We start from the raw sequence: 26,561 nt of genomic DNA, 5'->3' as shown, positions 1-26,561 counted from the left end.
AGTCACTAAAAGCTAGCATGCAGGTGCAGCAAACAATTAGGAAGGCAAGTGGTATGTTGATCTTCATTGGAAGGGGATTTGAGTATAGGAGCAAAGATGTCTTGCTGTAGTTGTATAGAGCCTTGGTGAGACTTCACCTGGAGTATTATGTACCGTTTTGGTCCCCTTATCTAAGGATAGAAAAACTTGTCATAGAGGGAGTGCCACAGAGGCTCACCAGATTAATCCCTGGGATGGTGGGATTGTCTTATGAGGGGAGATTGAGGAGACTGGGTCTGTATTCGTTAGAGATTCGAAGAATGAGGGGTGACCTCATTGAAACTTACAAAATTCTTACAGGGCATGATAAGAAGTTTCCCCTGGCTGGTGTGTCTAAAACCATGGGATATAATCTCAGAATAAGGGGTACGTCATTTAAGAATGAGATGAGGAGGAATTTCTTCACTCAGGATGGTGAATCTTTGGAATTCTCTACCCAAGGGCTATGGAAGCGCAATCGTTGTATATGTTCAAAACAGAAATCAATAGATTTCTGGAGGCTAATGACATCAAGGGAAATGTAGATAGTGCAGGAAAGTGGTGTTAAGGTAGATGATCAACCATGATCTAACTGAATGGCAGACAGGCACAATGGGCTGAATGGCCTGCTCCTGTTCCTATGTTCCTAAGAAAATGAAGTAAATCCTGCACTCTGAATCCCACTACCTCAAGTGCTCAAAGATCTGCAGGTCAAAAATCGGCCTGCTCAGTCACAACAAGACCCATGGCAGAAATTCCTAACCCCGGGTAGGTGTCATTCTTGAATCAAGGGACGGTTGACACCAGATGACACATTAAGATGACAGCCAGGTACCAGGTCAGGGGTGGAACTAGGCCTGGGACTGGGCAGAGGGAGAGGTTGAATAGGATACGGCATTAATGATTGAAATATTAACTCAAATTTATTTATAGGCCAAATTTTCCTGACAGATACAACTACTCCAGGCTTCACATTATCTCTTATACTCCTTTGTGAGGATCTCACTCTCATTTATTGCAGCGAATAATGTTCCTATAGCCCCTACAACACTGTTATCAGAGTTTTCGTCTGAATGCTTCTAGCATTCAAATAAAGGCATCCGGTTTGTTCTTTACATTCCCATGATTTATTTCCTGCTTTACGGTGTTCCCTTCTTTTCCACGACCACTTGATCATAACTTATGGTGAATGCCACAGCTATTTCTTTCTCCATATCAAGTTATGTACATGGACAATGTCTAATTGTTGTTAACATCTAAATCCTTTTTATATTACATATAAAAAAAAAATCAAAAGATTATTAAAATGCATATTAAACAAAAGCTTAACTATTTTGTTTTGTTTATATAAAATAGCATTTATTCTGGAGGATAATTTTAGTTTTCCTAATTCTTTATGCATGTAAGAAAGCTTACGAAAGAAAGCTCATCAACAAACATTACAAAGGTTATTGTAACTTCTATAGTACCTGTAAACTATTCAATTGCTGCTCTCCCAGAAGACGTTGTGTCTCCTCCAACTCCCGCTGAAAGCGTAACCGGCTGTTTTTCAGATTTGCCCCACTCTTCTCTTGCATAAGCTTGGCATAAGCTTTAGCTGCTGACAGCTGTTTCTGATAGCGCGAACCATTTCTAATCTCTCCATTAGGTGACAGGTTTAGAAATGAATCAGTGGTCCTAAGAATGCAATTCCAAAGAAATTATGTAAAATATTCACAGATTTCTTCTACACTATGTGATGGAGCTGCCATATCCACACTATTATAGTCAAAATTTTAGTTAAACATATATGGGTAAAGTATTCTATGGGCAAAACATTAGTGGAAATGGATACAAGCAAAAACAAAGTACAACCCTCTAAATTTTGTTGTGACACATTCCAAACTTGTCAAAACAAATGCAGATATTTGGACCAGAATTTATAATTTTAAAACAAGGATTGAATTTCCATCTGCATAGCCTGATCAAATTATACTGCACCCATTAAACCTACTTCAACTGAAGACTACACTAGTTCCTCACAAGCTCCGCAATGTGAGATTAACTCGTAGTTTTGGGGCAGAATATTACGCTCAGCGTGCGGGCGCTCGCCTGACATGCCTGAACGTAAAATGACATGCGATGATGTCGGGCGTGCATCCCGATGTCATCGCGCAGTCACGCAATATTTCATTCAGTGGGTGCGAACCAGAGACAGCTGCGCACCCACCAATAATTAAAAGGCCTATTAAGGCCATTAACAATCTAATTAAATTCAACCTAACGGTTGGCAGGCAGGCGAAAAGGCCAAGCGGCCTTTACAATTTTTAGGAAACCTCATCCACGAGCAGGATGACATTTCCTAAAGCAAATAAACATTAAATAAAGGCTTTGGCCTGAATTTTCCCGTCGGTGATTTGGGGGCGGGGCCCGCTCGCCAACGGGAAAATGACGCGGGATGATGTCGGGAGGAACCCCCGACCTGATCCCGGTCCCTTTAAATTTTTAGGAAGGCGGGAGGACAGCGAAATCAGCTGTCTGCCCGCCGACCTGTCAATGGCCAATTAAGATAATTAAAGACCTGCCCGTCCAACCTTAAGGCTGGCGGGCAGGCCAGGAGCCCCAGCGGGATTCTGATAATACATGAAACCTCATCCACTGACGGGATGAGGTTTCATGTCCATTTTTAAAAACTTTAATACATTTTATGTGATATTGATTAACATATCACATCTTGTGTGACATTGTCACATGAGGGGGACATGTTAATAATTTTTTAATTTTTCTATTTTTAAAGTTTTTTTTGGACTGTCACTAATCTCCCTGAGACAGCACTTAGTCTCAGGGAGATGTGCGCTCTTTTGTGTGCATGCGTGAAAGAGCACACTTTGACAGCTGGGGATTCCCTCCTCCCCCCCACAGGAAGTGCATAGCGCTTCCTGTCGGGCAGGCCACTGGGCAAGCCTTAATTGGCCCGCCCACTCAAAATGGCAGTGGGCACCGTTTCGGTAGCGGAGGTCGTCTGTCCGCCCGCCGCTGAGCTGGTGGGGCCCGCACGCCCACCAAGGGCAAAGTTCTGCCCTTTATTTTTGAATTAGAAACATGTTCCAGCTCCTGTGATAGAGTCACACGAGGGGACATGTTTTATTAAATTTTTATTCTCTTCATTTCTGTTTACATGGGCCTTCAATCTCCCTGAGGCAGCTCCGTGCCTCAAGGAGATTGAAACTCTCTTTCGCACGCATGCGCGAACTGCGCGCTAGGCCTGGCTCTCCCTCCCCTCCTCCGCCACCACAGGCAGCGCTGAGTGCTGCCGCTCGTGATCCACGCAGGGTGGATCTTAATTTGCCCGCCAGCGTGAAATCACGGTGTGGAGCCAATCGCGGGTGGCAGTCGGCTTCCTGACCGCCCCCACCGAGCCCACATGCCATAAGCAAAATCCTGCCCTAGGTGCGTAATACAGGAATAGCAGGAACTTACTCTACAACATAACACAGTAAATATACTTTTAAAAATTCCAAGAATGACAACATAGCAAAGATAATTTTCACTGCTCAGGTAGATAGCAACTAGTTGCAACAAATTTCATATGATCACAAACAGAGGCAAAAATAATTGGAGTTGATTTTGGCCGTGGGCAGGTTTTGAGCAGCACGATTGATGGAGCCGTTACAGGCTGTCTGATCGTTTCAAAAGGAGGTCCAGTTCATTTTGAGAAACAGGTCTTATCAGGCTTCTGACGTAAAACAATTGCCCCAGAAAAGCTCACCAGCTCTCGGCCATCACTGGGCCGGAAGGTATAAACCCGGTGTAGCAGCAGCCCATGTTGTGTTAGTGGAGCCCCGAAAAGCTCTCCTGCGCCTCCTACCTCCATAATGATAAATTACGAGTTGCCTGCTAAGCTCTTCTTCAGATGGACGACCAGCTGATACTGTGCAGATTGTGCACAGTGCACATTCTGTCCCGCATGGTCCTGAATAGCAACCTAATTTTTTATGAATGACTTAGGAATCATGGCTCAGGCAAGTGCCCTGACCACCCTCCCCCCCTACCCTGCCAAATAGCAGGCAATTCTGAATTTGGTATTGGCCAGCTCAGGAGTTTGAACAGGACTAAATACTTTTTCCCATCACTTTAAGAGTGCTACTTCTTAGTTTCTGCCCGGTGATGCAAGTGAAAATCTACTTCTTTGTCTTTATATAGGGGGTAGTTGGAACATGAAACTCTCTGCCGCAAGTTATTGCGCCATCAAAGCCCATTTTTTAAAATCGGGGAATTTCTTAAAAAAGGCAGAATTTTCCATTCGGCATGCGGGGGCAGGCCTGACACGCCGGAACGTAAAATGATGTGCGATGACGTCTGACGTGCGTCCCGACGTCATCGCATGTCTTGCAATATTTCCTTCGGCGTGCATTCGCCGGAGTCAGCTGCGCGCCCGCCGATAATTGAAAAACCTATTAAGGCCATTAACGCACTAATTAACTCCAAATTTACACTGCCTGTCCAACCTAAGCCTTTACGTTTTTTAGGAAACCTCATCCACGAGCGGGATGAGGTTTCCTAAAGCTAATAATGATTATATAAAAACCTTTCCTGAAAAACAAAAACATGTCCCACATGTTCCATTAAATTTTTATTGTATTTATTTACTTTTTTTAAAAAGCGCTTCAATCTCCCTGAGGCAGCTCCGTGCTGGACCCAACTGTCTCTCCTCCCCCCGCCCACACAGGGAGGGCTCAGCGCTACTGCTCGCGTATTATGCTGGGCGGGCCTTAATTGGTGGTGCGGAGCCGATCGCAGGCGGCAGCCAGGTTCCCGACCGCCCCCTCCCACTCCCGTCAAGACCCCCCCAACGAATGGAAAATCCTAGCCTTGAAAAAACAAAAAGTAAAGGCTATGGGGAGCAAGCAAAAGTGTGGGATTAGACAAGGTGGCTCAGAGAGGAAAAAACACTGGCACAGATATTTTCCTAAATAGCCTATTTTTGTGAAGTAACTATGGTTCTACTTATATTAAAACATCTGCAAATGTAATTGACAAGTATTGAACACTAATTTTACCTTTAAGTTATATTCTTAAAAATGAAAAGCTGGGTAGGAATCATTAAGCTTCACAGAATAAAACAATATAACCATCTATATTTATTGGTTTTTGTGCCACCAAATGCTTTGGATGGGACTCTGTCACACTTATACCAGTCTTGCATTTATATAATTTATGCCTTTTGACATTTAAAAAATTTGGAAGATACATTCAATGCAATAGGGAACACTCATCATCTTACCCTTCATTGACTATGGCTCTGGCAACAGCAGATGATGGAGATGCTAACACACAAGGTGAACTCTGAATCTGTTCAAGAGCTTCCTCTAATCGAGTGGTCTGTTTTCTACGGACTGAACAAATCAGAAAAAATTGAATCATTAGACATTAACTTAGGCTTCATAAATATAATTATTACAGTCATGATTATGGTCAATCGGAGGACGTGTTGCTTCATAATAGGGTGTCAGGTTTTAAAGTGACTAAGTGAAATGTGATTTTTGTTATATAGTATTCTTGGATTTTTACTGATTTGAGGATTGAATTTCACAACCCTTCACCATTATTTTGTGAAAATTGTAAACTCTTGAACTCTATTTTAAACAGGTATTCCTCTACTTATAAGCATTCCAGTATTATCTCAACAGTTTTGACACTGCGAATTTACAGCAAGACAGAATGCAAGATATACAGATGGAGCTTGATATCTCATATTTAACAGTACTGGATGTGACAATGGGGCTTGGCTATGTGGGAGAGGATGCTGTGCTTTGGTAGCACTGTGGGCAAATCTGAACTGTGGTATTACAGGAGTTGGCTCCATGCCTTTGTAACAGAGGAGACTATGGGCAGAATTTTCTGCCTGTCGGGCGGGTGGGGAGCCGATCCCTGCCGGAGAAGCGGGCCCCGCCGCCATTTTACATGGGCAGGCCAATTAAGGCCCGTGGCAAATTAAGGCAAAGTGCTGCCTCAGGGAGATCGCTTACGCTTTTAAAAAGATAACAAATAGAAAAAAAAAATCCATAACATGTCCCCCTCATGTGACAATGTCACATGAGATGGGACATGTTCATAAATTACAGTAAAACTTTATTAAACTTTTTAAAACCCTGCATGAAACCTCATCCCACCGGTGGATGAGGTTGCATGTTTTTTCTATTTGCCGCCGGGGCTCCTGGCCTGCCCGCCAGCCTTAAGGTTGGACGGGCAAGTCCTTTAATTGTTTAAATGAACCTGTCAATGGCCTCAACTGGCCATTGACAGGTCGGCGGGCACACAGCTGATTTGGCTGTGCCCCCACCTTCCTGAAAATTTAAATGGGGCGGGATGATGTTGGGGGTTCCCCCCGACGTCATCCCGTGTCATTTTACACGTCGGTGAGTGGGCCCCGCCCCCTGCTTGCCGACGGCAAAATTCTGCCCTATATGGACTTTCATGGCACTGGGAGCTAGGTCTGGGCTTTGGAAAAACTGGAGTGGAGTTCTGGAGTTTAGTAGTATGTAACAGGTGCCCTATGATCCAGCATCACTGTGGAAGAGGAACCTGGGATTTCAAGAGCTGGGGGGTGGAATCATGTTACCCATCAGCAGTGAGGGAAGGGGGAGGCATTTACAGGCAGCATTGGTTGGGGTGGGCATTGAGGGCACCCCAGGTCTGGCAACATGGTTTGTAATTTTTAAGAGATCTCTGAAAATATTAAATTTAATGTTGTGATTTGTTTCTGTGCATGTCTCTCTACTTCTCCGTCTCACAGGTTTCTGTAAATTAAAATCTTTACATTTCATATCAACAAAAAACAGACGAAAATTAGAGGCATTCATTTATTTAAAACAATGATAGAATTGTGATGACACTATGCACTTTCTTTCTCATATTAGCACAATATTTGAGTTTAGAGTCTCTACACTTCAAACAGAAATGCTACAACAGGTGTATAATCAGCACTGTGTAATGATTTTCTTTCTCTCACTGAAGCACTGTTGTTTGAAAAAGCACACTATTTAAATTGAATTTGAATAATTGTTTTAAAATTTAATCTCTTACCATCTTCAAATATTTTTTCGAATCCACGACTGAAATTGTTGGAGCCCGAGGGCGAAGCACTTCATTATTTTGCTAACTCAAATGCATCCTGGGAAATTGTGCATACTGGAAATAGGATCTGCCTTCAGCTTACAAAGTAACTGCTCTCTTTCAAGTGCAAGCCCACACTTTTGGGATAGGCTAAAGTCTGCATTACTACAAGATTTTAACCAACACAAAACAGTTCCACTGATCAATTTAGTTATGCAATTTGAAATGTGTATTTTCTTAGCTTCATTTAAAACCTTATTTTGGACGTTAGAAATTTCAGTTACTAAGAAAAATTAGATTTTTTTTCATCAGAAAAGATTCAGAAAGGAAGATTGTGCTTGACTAACCTGACAGACCTCTTTGAGGAGATGGTTGATTTGGCATACGGAGGTAAGTGCAGTGGACATGGACTTTCAGAAAGCCCCTACAAGATACTATCCAAGAGATTATTGGAGAAAGTTAAAAGGTATGAAATAGGAGTGGATAGCAATTTGGATTAAAAGCTGGTTAGCAAGAAAGAAAGCGGGTTAAGGGCAGCTTCTAAATGTGATTAGAAATGAGTTGCAGTGTCACACAGCAGTGTGTTCTGGGATTGCTTCTGTTTATTGTATACATCAATGATTTGGATATAAGACTAGGAGTGCTTTCCAAATTTGCAGATGATACTAAAATATGTGGCATTGTAAATTATTTTTGTGCACCAAATGGAAGCTGTCCAGATATTGTTGGGTAATACTCCTGTGAAGCACTTTGGGATGCTTAACTAATTTAAGAGGTGCTATATAAATGCATATTATTGTAAAAAAGGCAAAAAAAGTGGCAGATGCACTTAACATTAGTAAATGGAACTGACTTTTCTAACAGCACTCTGGGTGTGTCTAGACCAAATGGATTGCAGCAGTTCATGAAGGTTGCTCAGCACCACCTTCTCAAGGGCAATTAGGGATAGGTAGCAAATGCTTGCCAGCGATACCCACATCCCATGAAAGAAGAATAAAAAAAAACAAGTTTGGAAAAAAATATACTTTGAATGGGAGAAAATTTGCTGATACTGAAGAGCAGAAAGGTCTGAAAGTTCAACTTCACAAAGACCTTAAATACAGCAGCTTATACTTAGGGCCATAGAGAAAGCCAATGGAATATTAAGCTTAATAGAAAGGGCATATCAAATAAAAGTTGAAAAATAACAGTGAATCTATATAAAACTTTCCCAAACCCACAACTGAAACAACGTGTGCAATTATCGGCTCCAATATGTAGGAAAGATGTTAAGACACAGAGGGCACAGCAAAAATTCACCACTACACTGCCTGGTTTGAGCAAATACAAATACAAAGAAAGACTCTAAGACAATTCTTCTAGAACAGACAGGATAACGGAGTGGTTTGATGTAGGTATTTAAAATTATAATGAGCTTGGGCAGAGTAGCTAGACACACACTATTTACAGCAATTGAAGTCTCGATCAAGAAGACATAAATATAAGATTAAAAATAGGACATGAAAGAAATAAGCTATAAAAGTTAGTGATTGAAGCAAGGCCATTTTAATGTTTAAGAATAGGTTAAATAGGCTGAACAAAAAGGGAAAAAAAGGAATGCGGAAACAGAAGAAGCACAATTTGTGTGGTAGATAAACACCAATTCATTGAGCTTAATATTTCTGTGCAGTAGGGCTGTGCTACAGCACTCAAGAAGACCAAGTTGTTGTGGGAACATGCACTTTTACATGCATGTTGTGGTCTGGAGCCATGGGCAGTGATGGTAAAGGCTGCAATTTTCTTTCCATCACATGGCTGACCAGGAATCTCTTCTCCTCTTATCACCTGCCATTGGAGTGTGTTGGAAGAATTTGCAGATTAATACTTGTCCCGTTTAACACACCTTCCTTCTGGGGTAGGACTTGATCCCAAAGCTTCTGGCTCAGAGGCAGGGACGCTCCCATTGTGCCACAAAACCTCGTCCAATTTCTATGTAATTCTATGCAATGTGGCTGAAGATACAATTTTGTTACTATGGCTCCACCTGCTGGGTTAAAACCATCCAGTGCCCTTTAGCATTATATTGAGCACTTTACTCTCACACAAGCCTAAGAATTAATACATACAAGTTACAAAAGGACACTGACATCATTACTGAATAAAACAATCGTCACCATTCTCCCAAATGAATCCAACACAGTCAAGGATGATTAGGTGATTCTTTGTTCAAAAATGGGCAACTTTTAATGTATTTGCAAAGGAAATGGCCAGGAATAGTGCTTTTCTCATAAAGAAAGACAGCTTTGGTGAAAGAACACCACCTTACAGAGTTAAATCGTAAGATGTAGTTTGAAACAGAAGTCAAAATGAAAAACATGAAATGATGTCACTCGTCCTCAGGTATTCTAGGGTATCTGAGGGAAGAGAAGCGCAAACAGTCAAAGTTCGGCTTAGAGTTGGTAAATGAAATTCAATGTTGCAAAATGGAGATCAATGAGTCTAGGGAAAAATTTATACTGGAATTGTAATTAAATATATTCTTCTAACCCAACCCAGTTTAAGCAACTACTCTTTCTTCCACCAGCTCCTTTCTGATTCAAGTTGCCACTCTTCCTTTCCACACAGTTTAAACTGGTGTCAACCCGCTCAGTTAATGCTGGCAAGTTTCTTTCTCCTTAACTATGAAGAGTATAGTAGACTTCTAGAGAATATAGAATGTTGGTTGAATGACATGTGGAAGATTAAATTTAATGCAGGGAAGTGTGAAGTAATACATTTTGGTATGAACGAGGAGAGGCAATTTAAAACAATGGGTGCAATTCTAAAGGGACTGCAGGAGCAGAGAAATCTGGGGGTATATGTGCACAAATCTTTGAAGGTGGTAAAGTAGGTTGCTAAAGCAATTAAGAAGGCAAACAAGATCATGGAATTTATAAATAGAGGCATAGAGTACAGAAGCAAGAAAGTCATGATGAGCCTTTATAAAACATGAGTTTGGCCTCAACTGGAGTATTGTGTCCAATTCAGGGCACCACACTTTAGGATGTGAAGGCCACACACTATCCTGACTTGGAACTATATTGCTGTTCCTTCTTGATCGCCGGATCAAAATCCTGGAACTCCTTTCCTAACTGCACAGTAGATGTACCTCCATAAGATGGACTGCAGTGGTTCAAGAAGACAGCTCACCACCATCTTCTCATGGGTGATGAGGGGTGAGCAACAAATGCTGGCCTTGCCAGAGATGCTCACACTCATGAAAGAATAAAAAAAAAGAGGCAGAAAAGATTTACTAGAATGTTTTCAGGGATGAGGGTCTTCAATTACAAGCATAGGATTGGAGAAGCTGCAGTTGTTCTCCTCAGAAAAGAGAAGATGGAGAAGAGGTTTGATGGAGATGTCCAAAATCACGAGCAGCCTAGACAGAGTAAATAGAGAAAAATTGTTCCGATTAGCAGAAGGGCCAAGGACCAGAGGACATCTATACAAGGTGAATGACAGAAGGGACAACGGTGACATGAGGAAAAACATTTTTTTTTTACACAGCAAGTGGTTAGGATCTGGAATGGACTGCCTGAAAGTGCGGTGGAAGTAGATTCAACCATGGCTTTTGAAAGGGAATTGGGCAAGCACTTGAAGAGGAAAAAATTTGCAGGGCTACAGGGAAAGACTGGAAAGTAGGACTAGCTGATTTGCTTTTGCTCTGTGCTATTACCATTCCATGATTCTAAACCCAAAGTACCACACCCAGCTTTTTTCTTTCTCTCTCTTTCCACCTATAAAAAGAACTGCTTCCAGATTTTGTTCCCACCCTCATCAATCGTTTCCTTTTCTTGAATTTGCAGATTTAATCTCATCTCACCTCAGTATCATTGCTGCCCAAGCGATATCGAGGTGAGGTAATTCCAACTGCTGCATATCACAGATGGGAATTCCTGTTCTAGTCCGTTGTGGCTCTTATTTCAAATTTAAGCAGACTGACATGGCAATGGCATTGAGAACCTATGCATGGTCTGCCTTGGCAATTTGTCTGCCGATATGCTGCGTCCCTGAAACCCTGTCCCCTGAACAGTTAATAAGTAAGCATCTTCTACACCACTTAAACTTACTGTGAATTTAAATATTATACAGATGAACAGAAAAGACTAGAGATTCACAACTCCACTGCCCCAATCATAAGGTTTAGTTAATAAAGTTTAATTCCAACCGATTTTGTTTTGCCTGCGCTGTGATGGTGGGAGATGGGCTCGCTGAAATCTCTCAGTTGCATCCTGTTGCTTCAGCTTTCTTTCTTGAAGCACCTCCTCCCGAAACCTTTGTTCTTTTTCTTCACCTTCTCTGCGTTTCTCCTCAAGGACTCTGTAAGCAACACAAAATTCGGTACGGATGGTGTAGCAATGATTTATAGAGATCTTCCAAACTTTTATTTCAGTAACATAATAGGTCCCAGAAAAAAGTAAAACACACAATCTAGAATTGATGTAATTCTTCAGGTCAAAGTTCATCAAGTTGCTTCATCTAATTTACAGCAGCTCAGTCACCAATTCAATGTGCCTGGCATGCAACAGTAAAAAAAATTAAACCAAGATCAAAGCACACACAGCATTATCCAACATAGCAAACATGTTGGAGTTATCAGAATCAAATTATTGTATGTCATAATGTGGCTTACCCATAGCCTTGTAAAATCATTCTTCATAGATATTTTAAAGCATTTAGGAAGGAATTCCACCAACCAATGGAAATAGTTCTTCACTATTTACTTTTCTTCACAACTAGAGCTATATTACGAGCAACATGCCATGATGAGCCAAGTAAATTTTAGTACCATATAGAAGCTCAAAGTAAATTTAAAAATGTCCTTGTTTTTCAAAAGATAAACTAAAGAAGAATATAAATTACCATTTGTAATTTTGTACATCCTTAATATGCTTGAACTAAATTCATTTTACTCTACTTTGCAGGTGTATTAACTGGTTCAAAATGAATTGATGACAGCAATTTCTACTCCAATATATTTCATAAAAACAAATTGTGTACACTATTGTTCAGAGTCAAGATAGAAAGGAATAAATCTACAGGAACGATTTTTACCTGTTAGTCGCCTGGGTGGTTGGCAGTTTAAGATTTGGGCAAACCATGATTGCACAAAATCCACCTGACGCAATTTCAGGTGGACCTGTAAATGATGAGCAGCAAACTCACTTGTTTCAAGAGTATGGCTGCTTAAATATGCAAATCAAGGTCCTCCATTGTTACTGATTTGCCATTCCATGGAAACAATTTTCCTCAGCTACCCTTTCAAAATGTTTCACAATTTTGTAAACTCTTACTAGAACCTCTCCTAACAGTCTTTATTTCAGTGGAAAAAGCCTAATTTTTTTAGCCTCTCTTTGAAGCATCTCACTCCTGCCTGTCCATCTCCAGCCTGTCTAACATTTCTTCTTAAGATGACCCACCCATTCCTGGTATTAGTCTAGTTAACTTTCTCCTAGCTGCTTCATTTACATTCTTCCTTAAATATGAAGACCAGTACTGTATGAAGTACTCCAGATGTGGTCTCACTAGTGTCCTGTACAATTGAAGCATAACCTCCCTACTTCTGTATTCAATTCCCCTTGCAATAAACAATAACATTCTATTAGCTTTGCTAATTACTTGCTGAGCCTGCATACTAGCCTTTTGTGATTCATGCATTAGGACACCCAGATCCCTCTGAATATCAGAGCTCTGCAACCTCCCACCATTTAGAAAATATGCTTCTTTTTTATTCTTCCTGCCAAAATGGACAATTTCACATTTATCCACATTATACTCCATTTGCCAGATCTTTACCCACTCACTTAACCTATCATTGTCCCTTTGTAGCCTCCTTATGTCCTCTTCACAACTTACTTTCCTACCTATATTTGTGTCATCAGCAAACTTAGCAACAATATCTTTGATCCCTTCATTCAAGTCATTTATGTAAATCATAGAAAGTGGAGAGCCCAGCACTGATCCCTGTTGCACACCACTCATTACATCCTGCCAACCAATAAAAGACCCATTTATGCCTACTCTCTGCTTCCTATTAGCTAGCCCATCTTCTATCCATGCCAATATGTTGCCCCCTAATACATGAGATTTTATTTTCCACAATAACCTTTGATGTGGCACCTTATCAAATGCCTTCTGGAAATCTAAGTACAGTACATCTACCAGTTCCCCTTTATCCACAACACATGTTACCCCTTCAAAGGACTGGAATAAATTGGTTAAACATGATTTCCCTTTCACAAAATCATGTTGACTCTGCTGACTGCCTTGAATTTTTCTAAGTGCTCTGCCATAAGATCTTTAATAGTAGCTACTAACATTTTCCCTATGACAAATGTTAAGCTAACTGGCATGTCGTTTCCTGCTTTCTGTCTCCCTCCCTTTTTAAATAATGGGGTTACATTCACTATTTTGCAATCTAATAGAACCTTCCCCAAATATAGGGAAGTTTGGAAAATTAATACCAACACATCAACTATCTCACCAGCCATTTCTTTTAAGACCCTAAGATGAAGTCCATCAGGTCCCAGGGACTTGTCAATCTGTAGCTCCAACAATTTGCTCAATACCACATCCCTGGCGATTGTAATTTTCCTAAGTTCCTCCCTCCCTTCCATTTTCTGATTTACAACTATTTCTGTGATGTTACTTGTACACTCTGTAGTGAAGACCAATGCAAAATACCGGTTCAATTCATTTGTCATTTCCTTATTTTCCATTATTAATTCCCCAGACTCACTTTCTATTGGACCAACACTCACTTTATTAATTTTTTTCTTATTTAAGTATCTATAGAAAATCTTACTCTCCATCTTTATATTTCTAGCTAGCTTTCTCTCGTACTCTAATTTTTTTCCCTCCTTATTAATCTTTTTGTCATTCTTTGTTGTTCTTTATATTCTGCCCAATCTTCTGAGCTGCCATCTTTGCACAATTATATGCTTTTACTTTAAGTTTGATACCGGCATTAACTTATGTTTGGTTAACAACAGATGGTGGGTCCACCCCTTGGAATTTTTCTTCCTTGTTGGAATGTATTTATTCTGTGTATTCTGAAATATCCCATTATATGTCTGCCACTGCATCTCTATTGACCTATCCCTTAACCTCATTTGCCAGTTCACTTTAGCTAGCTCTGCTTTCATGCCCTCATTATTGCCCTTATTTAAAATTAAAATATTAGCCTTGGACCCACCCTTCTCTTCCTCAAACTGAATACAAAATTCAATCTTATTATGATTGATGCTACCTAGGACCACCTTCACTCTGAGATCATTAATTAATCCTGTCTCATTGTACAATACAAGGTCCAGTATAGACTGCTTTCTAGTTTGCTCCAGAAAGTGATGTTCTAAGAAACTATCCTGAAAACATTCTATGAAATCCTCAACAGGGCTACCTTTGCCCAACTGATTTTTCCAGTCTATATATAGGTTAAAATCCCCCATTATTATTGTTGTACCTTTCTGACACACTCCCAGTATTTCTTCCCTTATACTCTGCCCAATCGTGAGGTTACTGTTAGGCGGCCTGTACACCATTCCAACAAGTAACTTCTTGCCTTTATCATTTCTCATCTCTATCCAAACAGCTTCTACATCCTGGTTCCACGAACTAAGGTCATCCCTCTCTACTGTGTTAATAACATTAGTAATTAACAGAGCTACCCCTCACCTTTTCCTAGCTTTGAATCCTTCCTAAATGTCATGTACCATTCAATATTAAGGTCCCAATCTATATCATGCTGCAGCTATGTCTCTGTAATGACGATCAGATCATTCTTATTTATTTCTATTTGTACTTTCAGTTCATCTGTTTTGTTATGAATGCTAAAAAGTTCAGATACAGAGCCTTTAGGTTTGTTCTTTTGTTATTTTTGTAACTTCTGGACTTACCCGCTGATGTACTCTTAGGTTTGCTTATCATTTCCCATATAAATACCTTTCTCTATTGCCTTGTCTGTACTCTTTGATTTACCACATCTTCCCAAATCTAATCCCTTGCCCCCACTAAAAACCCTCTCTACTTCCCTAGTTATGGGGCTTGCGTGTACACTGGTCCCAGCATGGTTCAGGTATAGGCCATTCCAATGGTGCATATCTCACTTTCCCCATTACTGGTTCCAGTGCCCCACAAGCTAGAACACACTTCTTCCACACTAGTCTTTGAGCCACACATTCATTTCTCTAATCTCATTTGCCCTCTGCCAATTTGCACGTGGCTCAGGTAATAATTCAGAGATTATTACCTTTGCGGTTCTGCTTCTTAATTTGGTGCCCAGCTCCTCATACTGACTATGCAAGACCTCTTTCCTTGTCCTGTCTATGTCATTGGTACCTACATGGACCATGACTACTGGATCCTCTCCCTCCCACTGCAAGTTCCTTTCCAGTCCTGAGCAGATGTCTCGAACCTTGGCACTGGGCAGACAACACAGCCGTCTGGACCCTCGCTCTTTGCTGCGGAGAACACCGTCTATTGCCCTCACTGTACCATCCTCTACGACTACTATATTACTTTTTGCTCCCGTCACTTGAACGGCTTCCTGTACCATGATGCCATGGTCGGTCATCTCATCCACCCTACAGCCCCTACTCTCATCTAAACAAGCTGAAGCAACCTCAAACTTGTTGGACAATTGCAAAGGCTGAGGTTTCTGCACTCCTGCCCTCTGGGTCCCTTAACTGCCTTACTTGCAGTCACACCCTCCTGTCCCTGTCCATTGGCCAAATCAGAAGACCCTATCATAAAGGGTGTGACTGCCTCCTGGTACAAAGTATCCAGGTAACTTTCCTCCACCCTGATAGGTCGCAGTGTCTGCAGCTTGCCCTTCAGCTCAATTACTCTGAGCTGAAGTTCCTCGAGCTGCGAACACTTACTGTCCTGGATCGGACAGGCATCCAGGAGTTTCCACATACTGCTGGTGGGACACCTCACCTGACCTGCCATCCTTAATGTGTCTTTATTAACTACTTAAATTATTTTATTCAATTAATTATTTTCCTTTTTTATACATTTTATTCACCTTACCACCAGTTCATATACTACTTTAAACCTTAGGAAAGAATAAAATTCCCCATTATTACCGTTGCACCTTTCTAACAAGCTCCCATTATTTCTTCCTTTATACTCTGCCCTTCCTTGAGGTTACTGTTAGGAGGCCTGTATACCACTCCGACATGTGACTTCTTGCCTTTATCATTTCTTATCTCTATCCAAACAGCTTCTACACCCTGGTTCCACTGAACCACTTACCAGATACTCACCAAAAAGCTAGCTTCTTCCCTTGTAGAAGAGTAAGAACCAATTCCTACAGGGTGAAAAAGTTAGGAAAAACAAAAGGAGAGGAGTACCACCTTCCCTGCCTCACCCATATCCCAGCATTCTGTTCAAAGTCGCATTCTGAGCTAAGTCGCACTAAGATGCCTGTATTTCTAACCCTCTAAAACTAAGGAATTCAGCTGACCCCAGTTATAGAAAAAACTGTTTAAGCTACTTTCCTGAATTAACTAACTTCAGCTGCTGCTCCAGTAGAGCCCTAAAACCCCGCTTAAGGCTGGGAAATTTAGAATTTAAGTTAAATGATAAATGTTAAATACAAACAAAATTTTTCTGGCCCTGTCTTTAGTTCCATCAAAGTGCACCTCTATCAAGGTGACTTCTCAGGAAACTGCCAGCTCTTTAAAATTGTCTTCTGGTTGTTATCACTTTACCAACCAGTGGAAATAGTTTTTCAATGTTCAATGTTTTTTTTCTGGGATCAAGGCAAAGATGCATACATTATCCATTCTATTTGCAGAGAAACAGATAAAGAAATTTCTCCTTGAAGTGCTGGAGTCCTTGTGTTGCTCTCACTATGGGTACAGAGTTCCAGGACATTGACATGGCAGCACTGAAGGAATGGCAATTTGTGTCCAAATCAGGATGTTACTTGGTTTGGAAGGCTACTTGGATTTGATGGTGCTCCCATGACATTGTTGTTCTTGTCCTTCACAGACACAGGTTGCTAGGGAGGAAGGTGCTGTTAAAAGTAACCTTGCTGAGTCAATGCAGGACATCCCGTAGGTAGTACATAACTGCAGCCACAGTGCATCAACAGTGGAAAGAGTGAAAAGTCCACTGGCCAGGACATTAATCAAGCAAACTGCTCTCTCGGATGCTGTCGAGCTGCTTTAACGTTGTTGCAGCGACATCTATCCAGGCATGCAATTAATATTACATGACACTTCTGACATAAGTCCTGTAGATGATGGATCAGAATTAAAAGGGTGAGGTGAGTAATTTGTCATAGAGCACACAACAGCAGCCTTGCTCTTCAAACCAGGGCTTGTTCAGTTAAGCTTCTGGTCAATGGTGACCCCTAAAATGTAAATAGTGGGGGACTTAGCAATAGTGCTATCATTAAAGGACAAGGGAAGATCACTTGGCTCTCTCTTATTCAATATGGTCATTAACTATCATTTATGCAACATAGAAACATAGGAAATAAGAGAGTAGTAGTCCATTCGGCCTGTTGAGCCTGCTCCGCCATTCAAACAGACATGGCTGATCATCTAACTTTTCTGCTACTTTTCCCCACCATTCCATTGATGTCATTAGTATCCAGGTTTCTGTCTTGAACATGCTCAATGATTAAGCTTCCACAGGGATCGCCTTTCATTCTTCGAAACTCTGGAGAACACAGGCCCAGTTTCCTCAATCTCTACTCATAAGAGGATCCCGCCATAGCAGCGATTAATCTGGTGTACCTCCGTTGCACTCCCTCTATGACAAGTACATCCTTCTTTAGGTAAAGAGACTAAAACTGTACACAATACTCCTGGTGAAGTCTTACCAAGGCTCTATACAACTACAGCAAGACATCTTTGCTCCTATACTCAAATCCCCTTCCAATGAAGGTCAACATACCATTTGCCTTCCTAATTGCTTGCTGCACCTGCATGCTAGCTTTTAGTGACTCATGAACAAGGACACCTAAGTCCCTTTGGGCATCAACATTCCCAACTGCTCCCCATTTAAGAAATACTCTGCCTTTCTGTTTTTCTACCAAAGTGGACAAATCCACTCTTATTCACATTATATTCTGTCTGCCATGTTCTTGCCCACTCACTTAGCCTGTCCAAATCCCTTGAAGCCTCCTCGCATCCTCCTCACAATTCACATTTCCACCTAGTATTGTGTCATCAGCAAATTTGGAAATATTACATTTGGTCCCCACATCCAAATCATTTATATATATTGTGAACAGCTGTGGCCCAAGCCCTGATCCATGCAGTATCTCACTAGTAACAGCCTGCCATCCTGAAAATGACCCATTTATTCCTACTCTCTGTTTTCTGTCTGTAACCAATTCTCAACCCATCACAGTATATTACCCTCAATCCCATGTACTCTAATTTTGTTTACTAACCTCCTGTATGGGGCCTTATTGAAAGCCTTCTGAAAATCCAAATACACCACATTCACTGGTTCTCCTTTATCTATGCTACAAATAACATCGTCAAAAAAACTCCAACAGGTTTGTCAAACATGATTTCCCTTTCGTAAATCCACGTTGATTCTGTTCAAACATACCAATATTTTCTAAGTGTCTAGCTATCAAATCCTTTATAATAGATTCCAACATTTTTCCTACTATTGATGTCAAACTAACAGGTCTGTAGTTCACAGTTTTCTCTCTCGCTTCATTCTTAAATAGTAGGGTTAAATTTGCTACTTTCTAGTCTGCAAGAACCTTTCCAGAATGTATATAATTTTGAAAGATAACCACCAATGCATCCACTATCTTTATATCTGCCTCCTTCAATACTCTGGGATGTAGCTCATCTGGTCTAGGGGATTTATCAACCTTTAATCCAATTAATTTTTCGAGTGCTCCCTCTTTATTAATACTAATTTTTTTTTCAGTTCCTCATTTTCACTAGTCCCTTGGTTCCCTAGTATTTCTGGAAGATTTTCTGCATTTTCCTCTGTAAAGACAGACATAAAATAATTGTTTAGTTTCTCCAACATTTCCCTAGTCTCAATTATAAATTCTCCTGTCTCTGCCTGTAATGGAGACACATTTGCCGATGCTAATCATTATCTTTTCACATACCTAAAGAAGCTTTTACAGTCAGCATTTATGTTACTCGATAGCTTGCATTCATATTCTCTTTTCCATTTCTTTATTTGTTTCTTGGTCGTAAGAACATAAGAACTAGGAGGAGTAGGCAAATTCAGCCCCTCGAGCCTGCTCCGCCATTCAATACAATCATAGTTGATCTCATTTCAGCCTCAACTCCAATTTCCCGCCCTCTCCCCATAACCTTTCAACCTGTTACTAATTAAAAATCTATCTCTTCCTTAAATTTATTCAGCGTCCCAGCATCCACTGCACTCTGAGGTAGTGAATTCCACAGATTCACGGCTCTTTGAGAAAATAAATTCCTCCTCATCTATGATTTAAATCTACCACCCCTTGGCCTAAAACTATGGCCTCTCATTCTAGAATGCCTCACAAGGGGAAACATCCGCTCCACGTCTACTTTGTCTATCCCCTTTAGCATATTATATACCTCAATTATATCATCCTTCTAAACTCTAGCGAGTATAGGCCTAAACTGCTCAATCTCTCCTCATAAGACAAGCCCCGCATCTCTGGAATCAATCTAGTGAACCTCCTCTGAACCGCCTCCAATGCAACTACATCCTTCCTCAAGAAAGGGGACCAAAACTGTGCACAGTACTCCAGCTGTGGTCTCACCAATGCCTTGTACAGTTGCAACAACACTTCCCTATTTTTAAACTCTATTCCTTTAGAAATAAATGCCAAAATTCCATTTGCCTTCCTTATTAACTGCTGTTCCTGCATACTAATTTTCAGCAATTCATGCACGAGGACTCCCAGATCCCTCTGCACTGAAGCATTCTGAAGTTTTTCTCCATTTAAATAATAAGTCGCCTTATTATTCTTCCAGCCAAAATGGATAACCTCACACTTATCCACGTTAAACTCCATCTGCCAAATTTTGGCCCATTCACCTAATCTGTCCATATACATTTGTAAATTTCTTATCTCTTCATTGCATCTTACTTTCCCACCTATTTTGGAGTCATCTGCAAATTTAGCTACAGTACCTTCTATCCTTGAATCCAAGTCATTAATATAGATTGTAAATAGTTTGGGCCCAAGGACTGAACCCTGTGGCACCCCACTAGTTACAGCTTGCTATCCAGAAAAAGACCCATTTATCCCGACTCTCTGCTTCCTGTTGGTTAGCCAATCCTCTATCCAAGCTAATATATTACCCCTAACTCCATGTGATCTTATCTTGTGTATTAATCTTATGTGCAGCACCTTATCAAAGGCCTTCTGGAAGTCCAGATATACTACATCTACAGGATCCCCATTATTCACTTTGCTTGTCACATCTTCAAAGAACACTAGCAAATTAATCAAACACGATTTACTCTTCATAAAACCATGCTGACTCTGATGGATTGCATTTTGACTTTCCAAATGCCCCATTACTATTTCCTTAATAATGGATTCCAACAATTTCCCAACGACAGACATTAAACTAACTGGTCTATAGTTTCCTACTTTCTGCCTACCTCCCACTTTTTGAATAAGGATGTTATATTAACATTTTTCCAATCCACTGGAACCTTTCCAGAATCCAGGGAATTTTGGAATATTATAGTCAATCCATTAACTCCGCTGCCACTTCCTTTAAGACCCTGGGATGTAGGCCATCAGGTCCTGGGGACTTGTCACCCTTTAATCCCAATAGTTTGCTCAGTGATTTTTCTCTAATGATGATGATTGTTCTAAGTTCCTCCTTCTCTATACCCTCTGCACTACCTGTTACTATTGGGGTGGTACTAGTGTCCTCCACCATGAAAACTGAGGCAAAATATTGATTAAGCGTCTCTGCCATTTCTGCGTTCCCCACTATTAACTCCCCAGTCTCGTCCTCCAATGAGCCAACATTCACTTTAGCTACTCTCTTTCCTTTTATATACTTGTAGAAGCTTTTGCTATCAGTTTTTACATTGTGCGCTAGTTTTCTTTCATAATTTACCTTTGCTCGTTTTATTGTTTTTTTTAGCAACCCTTTGTTGACCTTTAAAAGTTTCCCAATCTTCCAGCCTGCCACTGACCTTTGTAATTTGGTATGTCTTAGTTTTTGCCTTTATGTTATCTTTCACTTCCTTGCTTTTTCCCCCCTCTTACCATCTTTCTTCCTCTTTGGAATATATTTTACTTGGGAGGAATTGAATATCTCCTTAAATATCCGCCACTGTTCATCAACTGTCCTACCTTGTAGTCTTCCTGCCCAGTCCACTAGAGTCAAATCTGCCCTCATACCTATGTAGTTACCTTTGTTTAACTCCAGAACACTCAAGTTTCTCACTCTCAAACTGAACTTGAAATTCTAGCATGCTATGATCACTCTTCCCTAGAGGATCCTTTACGATGAGGTCATTCATTAATCTCATCTCATTACACAAACCCAAATCCAGAATAGCCTGCTCCTTGGTTGGTTCCACAACATATTACTCCGAGAAACAATTCCTAATACACTCTATGAACTCTCCCTCGAGGCTACCCTTGCCAATTTGATCAGTCCAGTCTATATGCATATTAAAATCACCCATGATTATTGCCGTGCCTTTCTTACATGCTCCCAGTATTTCCTGGTTTATACTGTGCCCTACTGCTGAACTACTGTTAGGGGACCTATAGATTACCCTCACCAGGGACTTCTTTCCCTTGCTATTTCTTATTTCTACCCAAACTGACTCTACGTCTTGCTCTCCAGTGCCTATATCATTCCTCACTATAGCACTGATCTCTTCCTTTACTAACAAAGCTAAACCATCTCCTTTTCCTTCCTACCTATCCTTCCAAAACAATGTGTACCCTTGGATATTCAACTCCCAAACCTGTTCTCTCTGTAACCACGTCTCAGTAATCGCCACCAAATTATACCTATTTACCTCTATTTGCACTGTTAACTCATTAGTTTTATTTCGAATGCTAAACGCATTCAGATACAAAGCCTTTAAGTTTGCCCTTTTGTCAATTTTCCCTACTCTTATATGATTCTTTGGCACAATATGGCATTCAAACACTCTGTCCCTTCCTTTCACTTTTTGATAGCAATCAGCCTCGTCACTAACCTGCACTCTTACCCTCTCCTTAAACTTTGATTTTTTATATTTCCATGCAATTGAACCCTCCCCCACCCCCCATTTAGTTTAACGCCCTATCTACGGCCCTAGTTATGCGATTCGCCAGTACACTGGTCCCAGCATGATTCAAGTGGAGCCCTCTGAACGGAATAGCTCCCTCTTTCCCCAGCACTGATGCCAATGTCCCATGAATTCAAACCCACTTCTCCCACACCAATCTTTGAGTCACGCATTTACCTCTTTAATCGTATTGACCTGTGCCAATTAGTTTGTGGCTCAGGTAGTAATCCGGAGATTGTTACCTTTTTGGTCATCCTTTGCTGGATTCTGAATTGCTCCCAATCCTCAAGCTTACCACTTTTTCCGGCAATCTTATAAGCCACTCCCTTTGACCTAATGCAATCTTTAACTTATTTTGTTAGCTACAGTTGATTCACCTTTCCTGTTGGGTTTCTGCGTCGTAGATGTATGTATATTTGTTTCAGACCATGTAATACTTCTTTAAATACTAACCATTGCCTGTCTACCATCAAATCTTTTAATATATTTTCCCAATCCACCACAGCCAACTTGTCCTTTGTACCTTTATAATTTCCTTTGTTCAGATTTAGGACCCTAGTTTCAAAGTGAACTATATCATTTTCAAACTTAATGTAAAACTCTATCATATTATGGTCACTATTTCCTAATTTTACAGCAAGGTTATTAATTAGCTCTTTCTCATTGGCTAATACGAAATCTAAAATAGCCTGATCCCTGACTGGTTCCTCAGCACACTGCTCCAGAATCCCATCTCATTCACACTCCAGGGAATCATCCTCCACAGCATTAGAGCTAATTAGGTTTATCCAGCCTGTGTGTAAATTGAAGTCATCCATTATTACTGTATTACCCATGTTACATGCAGCTCTAATTTTCGATTTATACCACGCCCAACATTACCACTACAGTTTGGCGGTCTTTAAACAACACCCACCAATGTTTGCTGCCCCTTGCTGTTTCTTAGCTCTATCCAAACTGATTATACATCCTGATCTTTCAATCTAAGATCCTCTCTCACTAATGTATTGATCTCGGCCCTTATTAACAGTGTTACCTCACTTCCTTTTCCCTTCTATCTATCCTTTCTAAATGACAAATATACCTGAATATTCAGTTCCCAGTCCTGGTCACTCTGTATTATGTCTCTGCAATAGAATGAAATCATACCCATTTACCTCTATTTGTGCCTTCAAACCATCTACCATGTTGCGAATGCTACATGTATTCAGATAGAGTGCCCTTAACTTTGTCTTTTTAATATTACTCCGCATTCTGATCCTATTTGATGTTTACCTTTGTTTCGTCTGCCTTCCAATTTTGCTTACTATTTTTCTACTTCCTGTTAGCAGTTATACTTCCCTCCAATCTGAGCTCCCTTTAGGGTTCCCAACCTCCTGCCAATCTAATTTAAACACTCCCCAACAGTACTAACAAATCTCCCTGCGAGGATGTTAGTTCCAGTCCTGCTAAGGTGCAACCCATCCATCTTGTATAGGTCCCACCAGCCCCAGAACCAATCCCAATGCTTCAGAAATTTGATGCCCTCTCTCCTACACCAATTCTCCAGCCACATGTTGAAGCACTCAATCCTCCTATTCCTATGCTCACTAGCATATGGCACCGGGAGTAATCCTGAGGTTACTTTTTTTGAGGTCTAATATCAGTAATGGTAGCCATTAAACTACTGACTGTTGTAAAAAAAAGACCCACCTTCTCACTAACGTCCTTCACAGAAGGGAATCTGCCATCTTTACCCAGTCTAGGTATGTGACTCCAGGCTCACACCAATGTGGTTGGCTCCCTGAAATAGCCTAACAAACCACTTGGTTATATACTACCTTCTCAAGGGCAATTAAGGATGGGCAATAAATGCTGGCCTTGCCAGCAGGATTTACATCCCTGAAAGATTTTTTTTAAAAAAGGTCTGTTTAGGTTTAACACACATCACACCAGCCCCAGACGTTGGTTGTTGTGATATTTTATGAACTATATGACAACATAATTTCAATATAAATTACACTAACCTAATGCTGTAGCTAAATTGCTAAAAGTCCAGAAACATAACATTAATAATCAGTAGTCTCATGTCTATATATATATAGCTGGGAAAAGTCATTACAAAGCTTGGATATTTTGAATGTTCCGCTGTTTCTGGTCAATATTTTCCTAAGCATGGTTTCCTAAAAAAACTAGGGTTGAAGAATAATTATTGAGATACTGTAGTGTTAACCAGTGAAACCAACTATTGTGAGGTGCATGGTTAGCTCAATAGCACCATGAAGGGTCAGTACCCTAAACTATTTATGTCTGAGGCTATGGTATACTTCCTCTAAACAGACTTATCTTCATCTTTAATGTTTTTCTCCAAAATGCTAATGGAATCCACATAAAAATCCAAAATGAACTGGATATAAAGAATCATGGGCTGGATTTTACGTTGCCCAATCAACAGGTTTGAAGATAGGGGGCTCGTTAAAGCCAGTGGGCAGTTTGCCTGCTACCTACCTGCCCCCACCACAATTATATCAGCATGGTTACCATGGGCAGTGTGGGCAACCCTGCAAGTGGGCCAACGAAGGGATTTAACCCTGGGATTTAACTTGTGGCAGGAGAGGCTCACTCCAAACAGCCAGCCTAGCAGATTACCTTGCAGGTTGGTGGCAAGCAAGGGGCTGTCCCTCCTTAATGGGCCCCCTGGGCCCATCAGATAGTCTCTCCTGCCATCCCCAAGGTTTTACCACCCCTCCCCCAAAGTTGTCCTCCCCCCATGGCCTCTCAAACCCCAGCTCCTCATCACCCTCGCCCTACCACGTCCCTCGCCAGGGCTTGCCTGTTTGGCACCCGGTCAGACCACCAAACACTTAGCTAAATTCCGATTCAATGAAGCAAGTCTCTCTTCAAAAGCGCTGAAGAGCTGCCAGCCTCTGACTGGGCAACAGTTCTCTCAGGCAGGACAGCTTGACATTGAATGGCAAAAGTTATGCCTCAAGTCTACTAACGAGCTGTTAAATGGCTGCAGGGCAGCCGGTGTTCCCCTTGGCGAACCCCCCCAACTTTTTCGGTGGGGGGCATGGGGTGTCCTGCACCTCCTATAATTCAGTTCCCTGAATTCATTTCCTGCAGTCATGAGGGCACTACTGTGTATGCAGTCAATACTCAAGTTTTCCTTCTCAATTGCCTCCCAATCAACATTCAGATTTGGAAAGGATGTGTTTTCCTATGGAGCTATTTGCTCACAATGTCATAGCTGATGCAAGTAAGCATCATCTTGCAGACAGCAAAGTGTGTCAGAAGGTGGTCTGGAGGGCATCTCCAAAGAAGGAAGAGGCATCCTGAACCTCTTCACCCCAGCCAGGTTGTTAGAGAGCACATTCTTAGGCACTGTTTTCAATGAAACTGCTTCCTCTTACCATCATGGAGCTATCACTTCCATCATCACATTTGAGATACCCCATCAAAGTGTCTCCTTGACCACTGTCCAATAATACTACCAATGTTTTTGTTTGGTGGTAAAGGTTATAATGGGATGTCTAGTTTAACTATCCATTCAATAACCTCCTGAGATGCTTTCTGCAACAAATCTTGGTGGGCAAGTTGGATGTGATGTGTTCCATGCTTAGCCACATTCACACTTCAGTTCGTCCCTCATCTTCTACTTATGTAACAGGTTGCTGGCACCATCTGTGCCCTGTGCAGATTCAATTGAGTGCTGTACACTGTCTTCAAGGGAAGTCAAAGCCAGGTACCTCTGCTGTTATAAATGCAAAATACTGTGGATGCTGGAAATCCGAAACAAAAACAGAAAATGCTGGGAAAACTCAGTAGGTCTAGCAGCATCTGCGGAGAGAGAAACAGAGTTAACGTTTTGAGTCCATGTGACCCTTCTTCAGAGCTCTGTTTCTCTCTCCACAGATGCTGCTAGGCCTGCTGAGTTTTTCCAGCATTTTCTGTTTTTGTTACTTCTGCTGTTAGGTCATTGATGAGGTATTGACTCTTTATGTTGCATGTGTTCCCCAATTCGATCTATCTGGATAGTGTATTAAAACCAGTTTCATTAACACTAGTTTCTTTTTCCCAGAATGGCCAGCACAATTTTAGGTGCTTTCTTGGTTAGTTTCCGAGTCTTTGGGAATCAGAAGGTCAGTGGTGCTCATGACTTTTCCATTTCATGCAGCAGTATGGCATTGTGACAAATGACAGGCAGGGAA

The 26,561-nt window shown here is 41.1% G+C and overlaps 1 protein-coding gene across 1 annotated transcript in view; it reads right to left on the bottom strand.

Annotated features, from left to right (window-relative positions):
• cep126 (centrosomal protein 126) overlaps positions 1 to 26,561 on the bottom strand; it is a 155,466-nt gene that overhangs the window by 104,208 nt on the left and 24,697 nt on the right. The window contains exons 3-5 of the mRNA XM_078544883.1: positions 11,300 to 11,451; positions 5,282 to 5,393; positions 1,488 to 1,695 (exon numbers count right to left, since the gene is read on the bottom strand). Of these exons, the coding sequence (XP_078401009.1) occupies positions 1,488 to 1,695; positions 5,282 to 5,393; positions 11,300 to 11,451 (472 nt within the window). The remainder of the gene's footprint in view (positions 1 to 1,487; positions 1,696 to 5,281; positions 5,394 to 11,299; positions 11,452 to 26,561) is intronic.

This window comes from Cetorhinus maximus, chromosome 7 (genome assembly GCF_964194155.1).
Source record: "Cetorhinus maximus chromosome 7, sCetMax3.hap1.1, whole genome shotgun sequence".
Lineage (NCBI taxonomy): Eukaryota > Metazoa > Chordata > Chondrichthyes > Lamniformes > Cetorhinidae > Cetorhinus > Cetorhinus maximus.
Note: the sequence above shows the minus strand (reverse complement) of the source record. Positions and strands in the feature narration are given on the sequence as shown.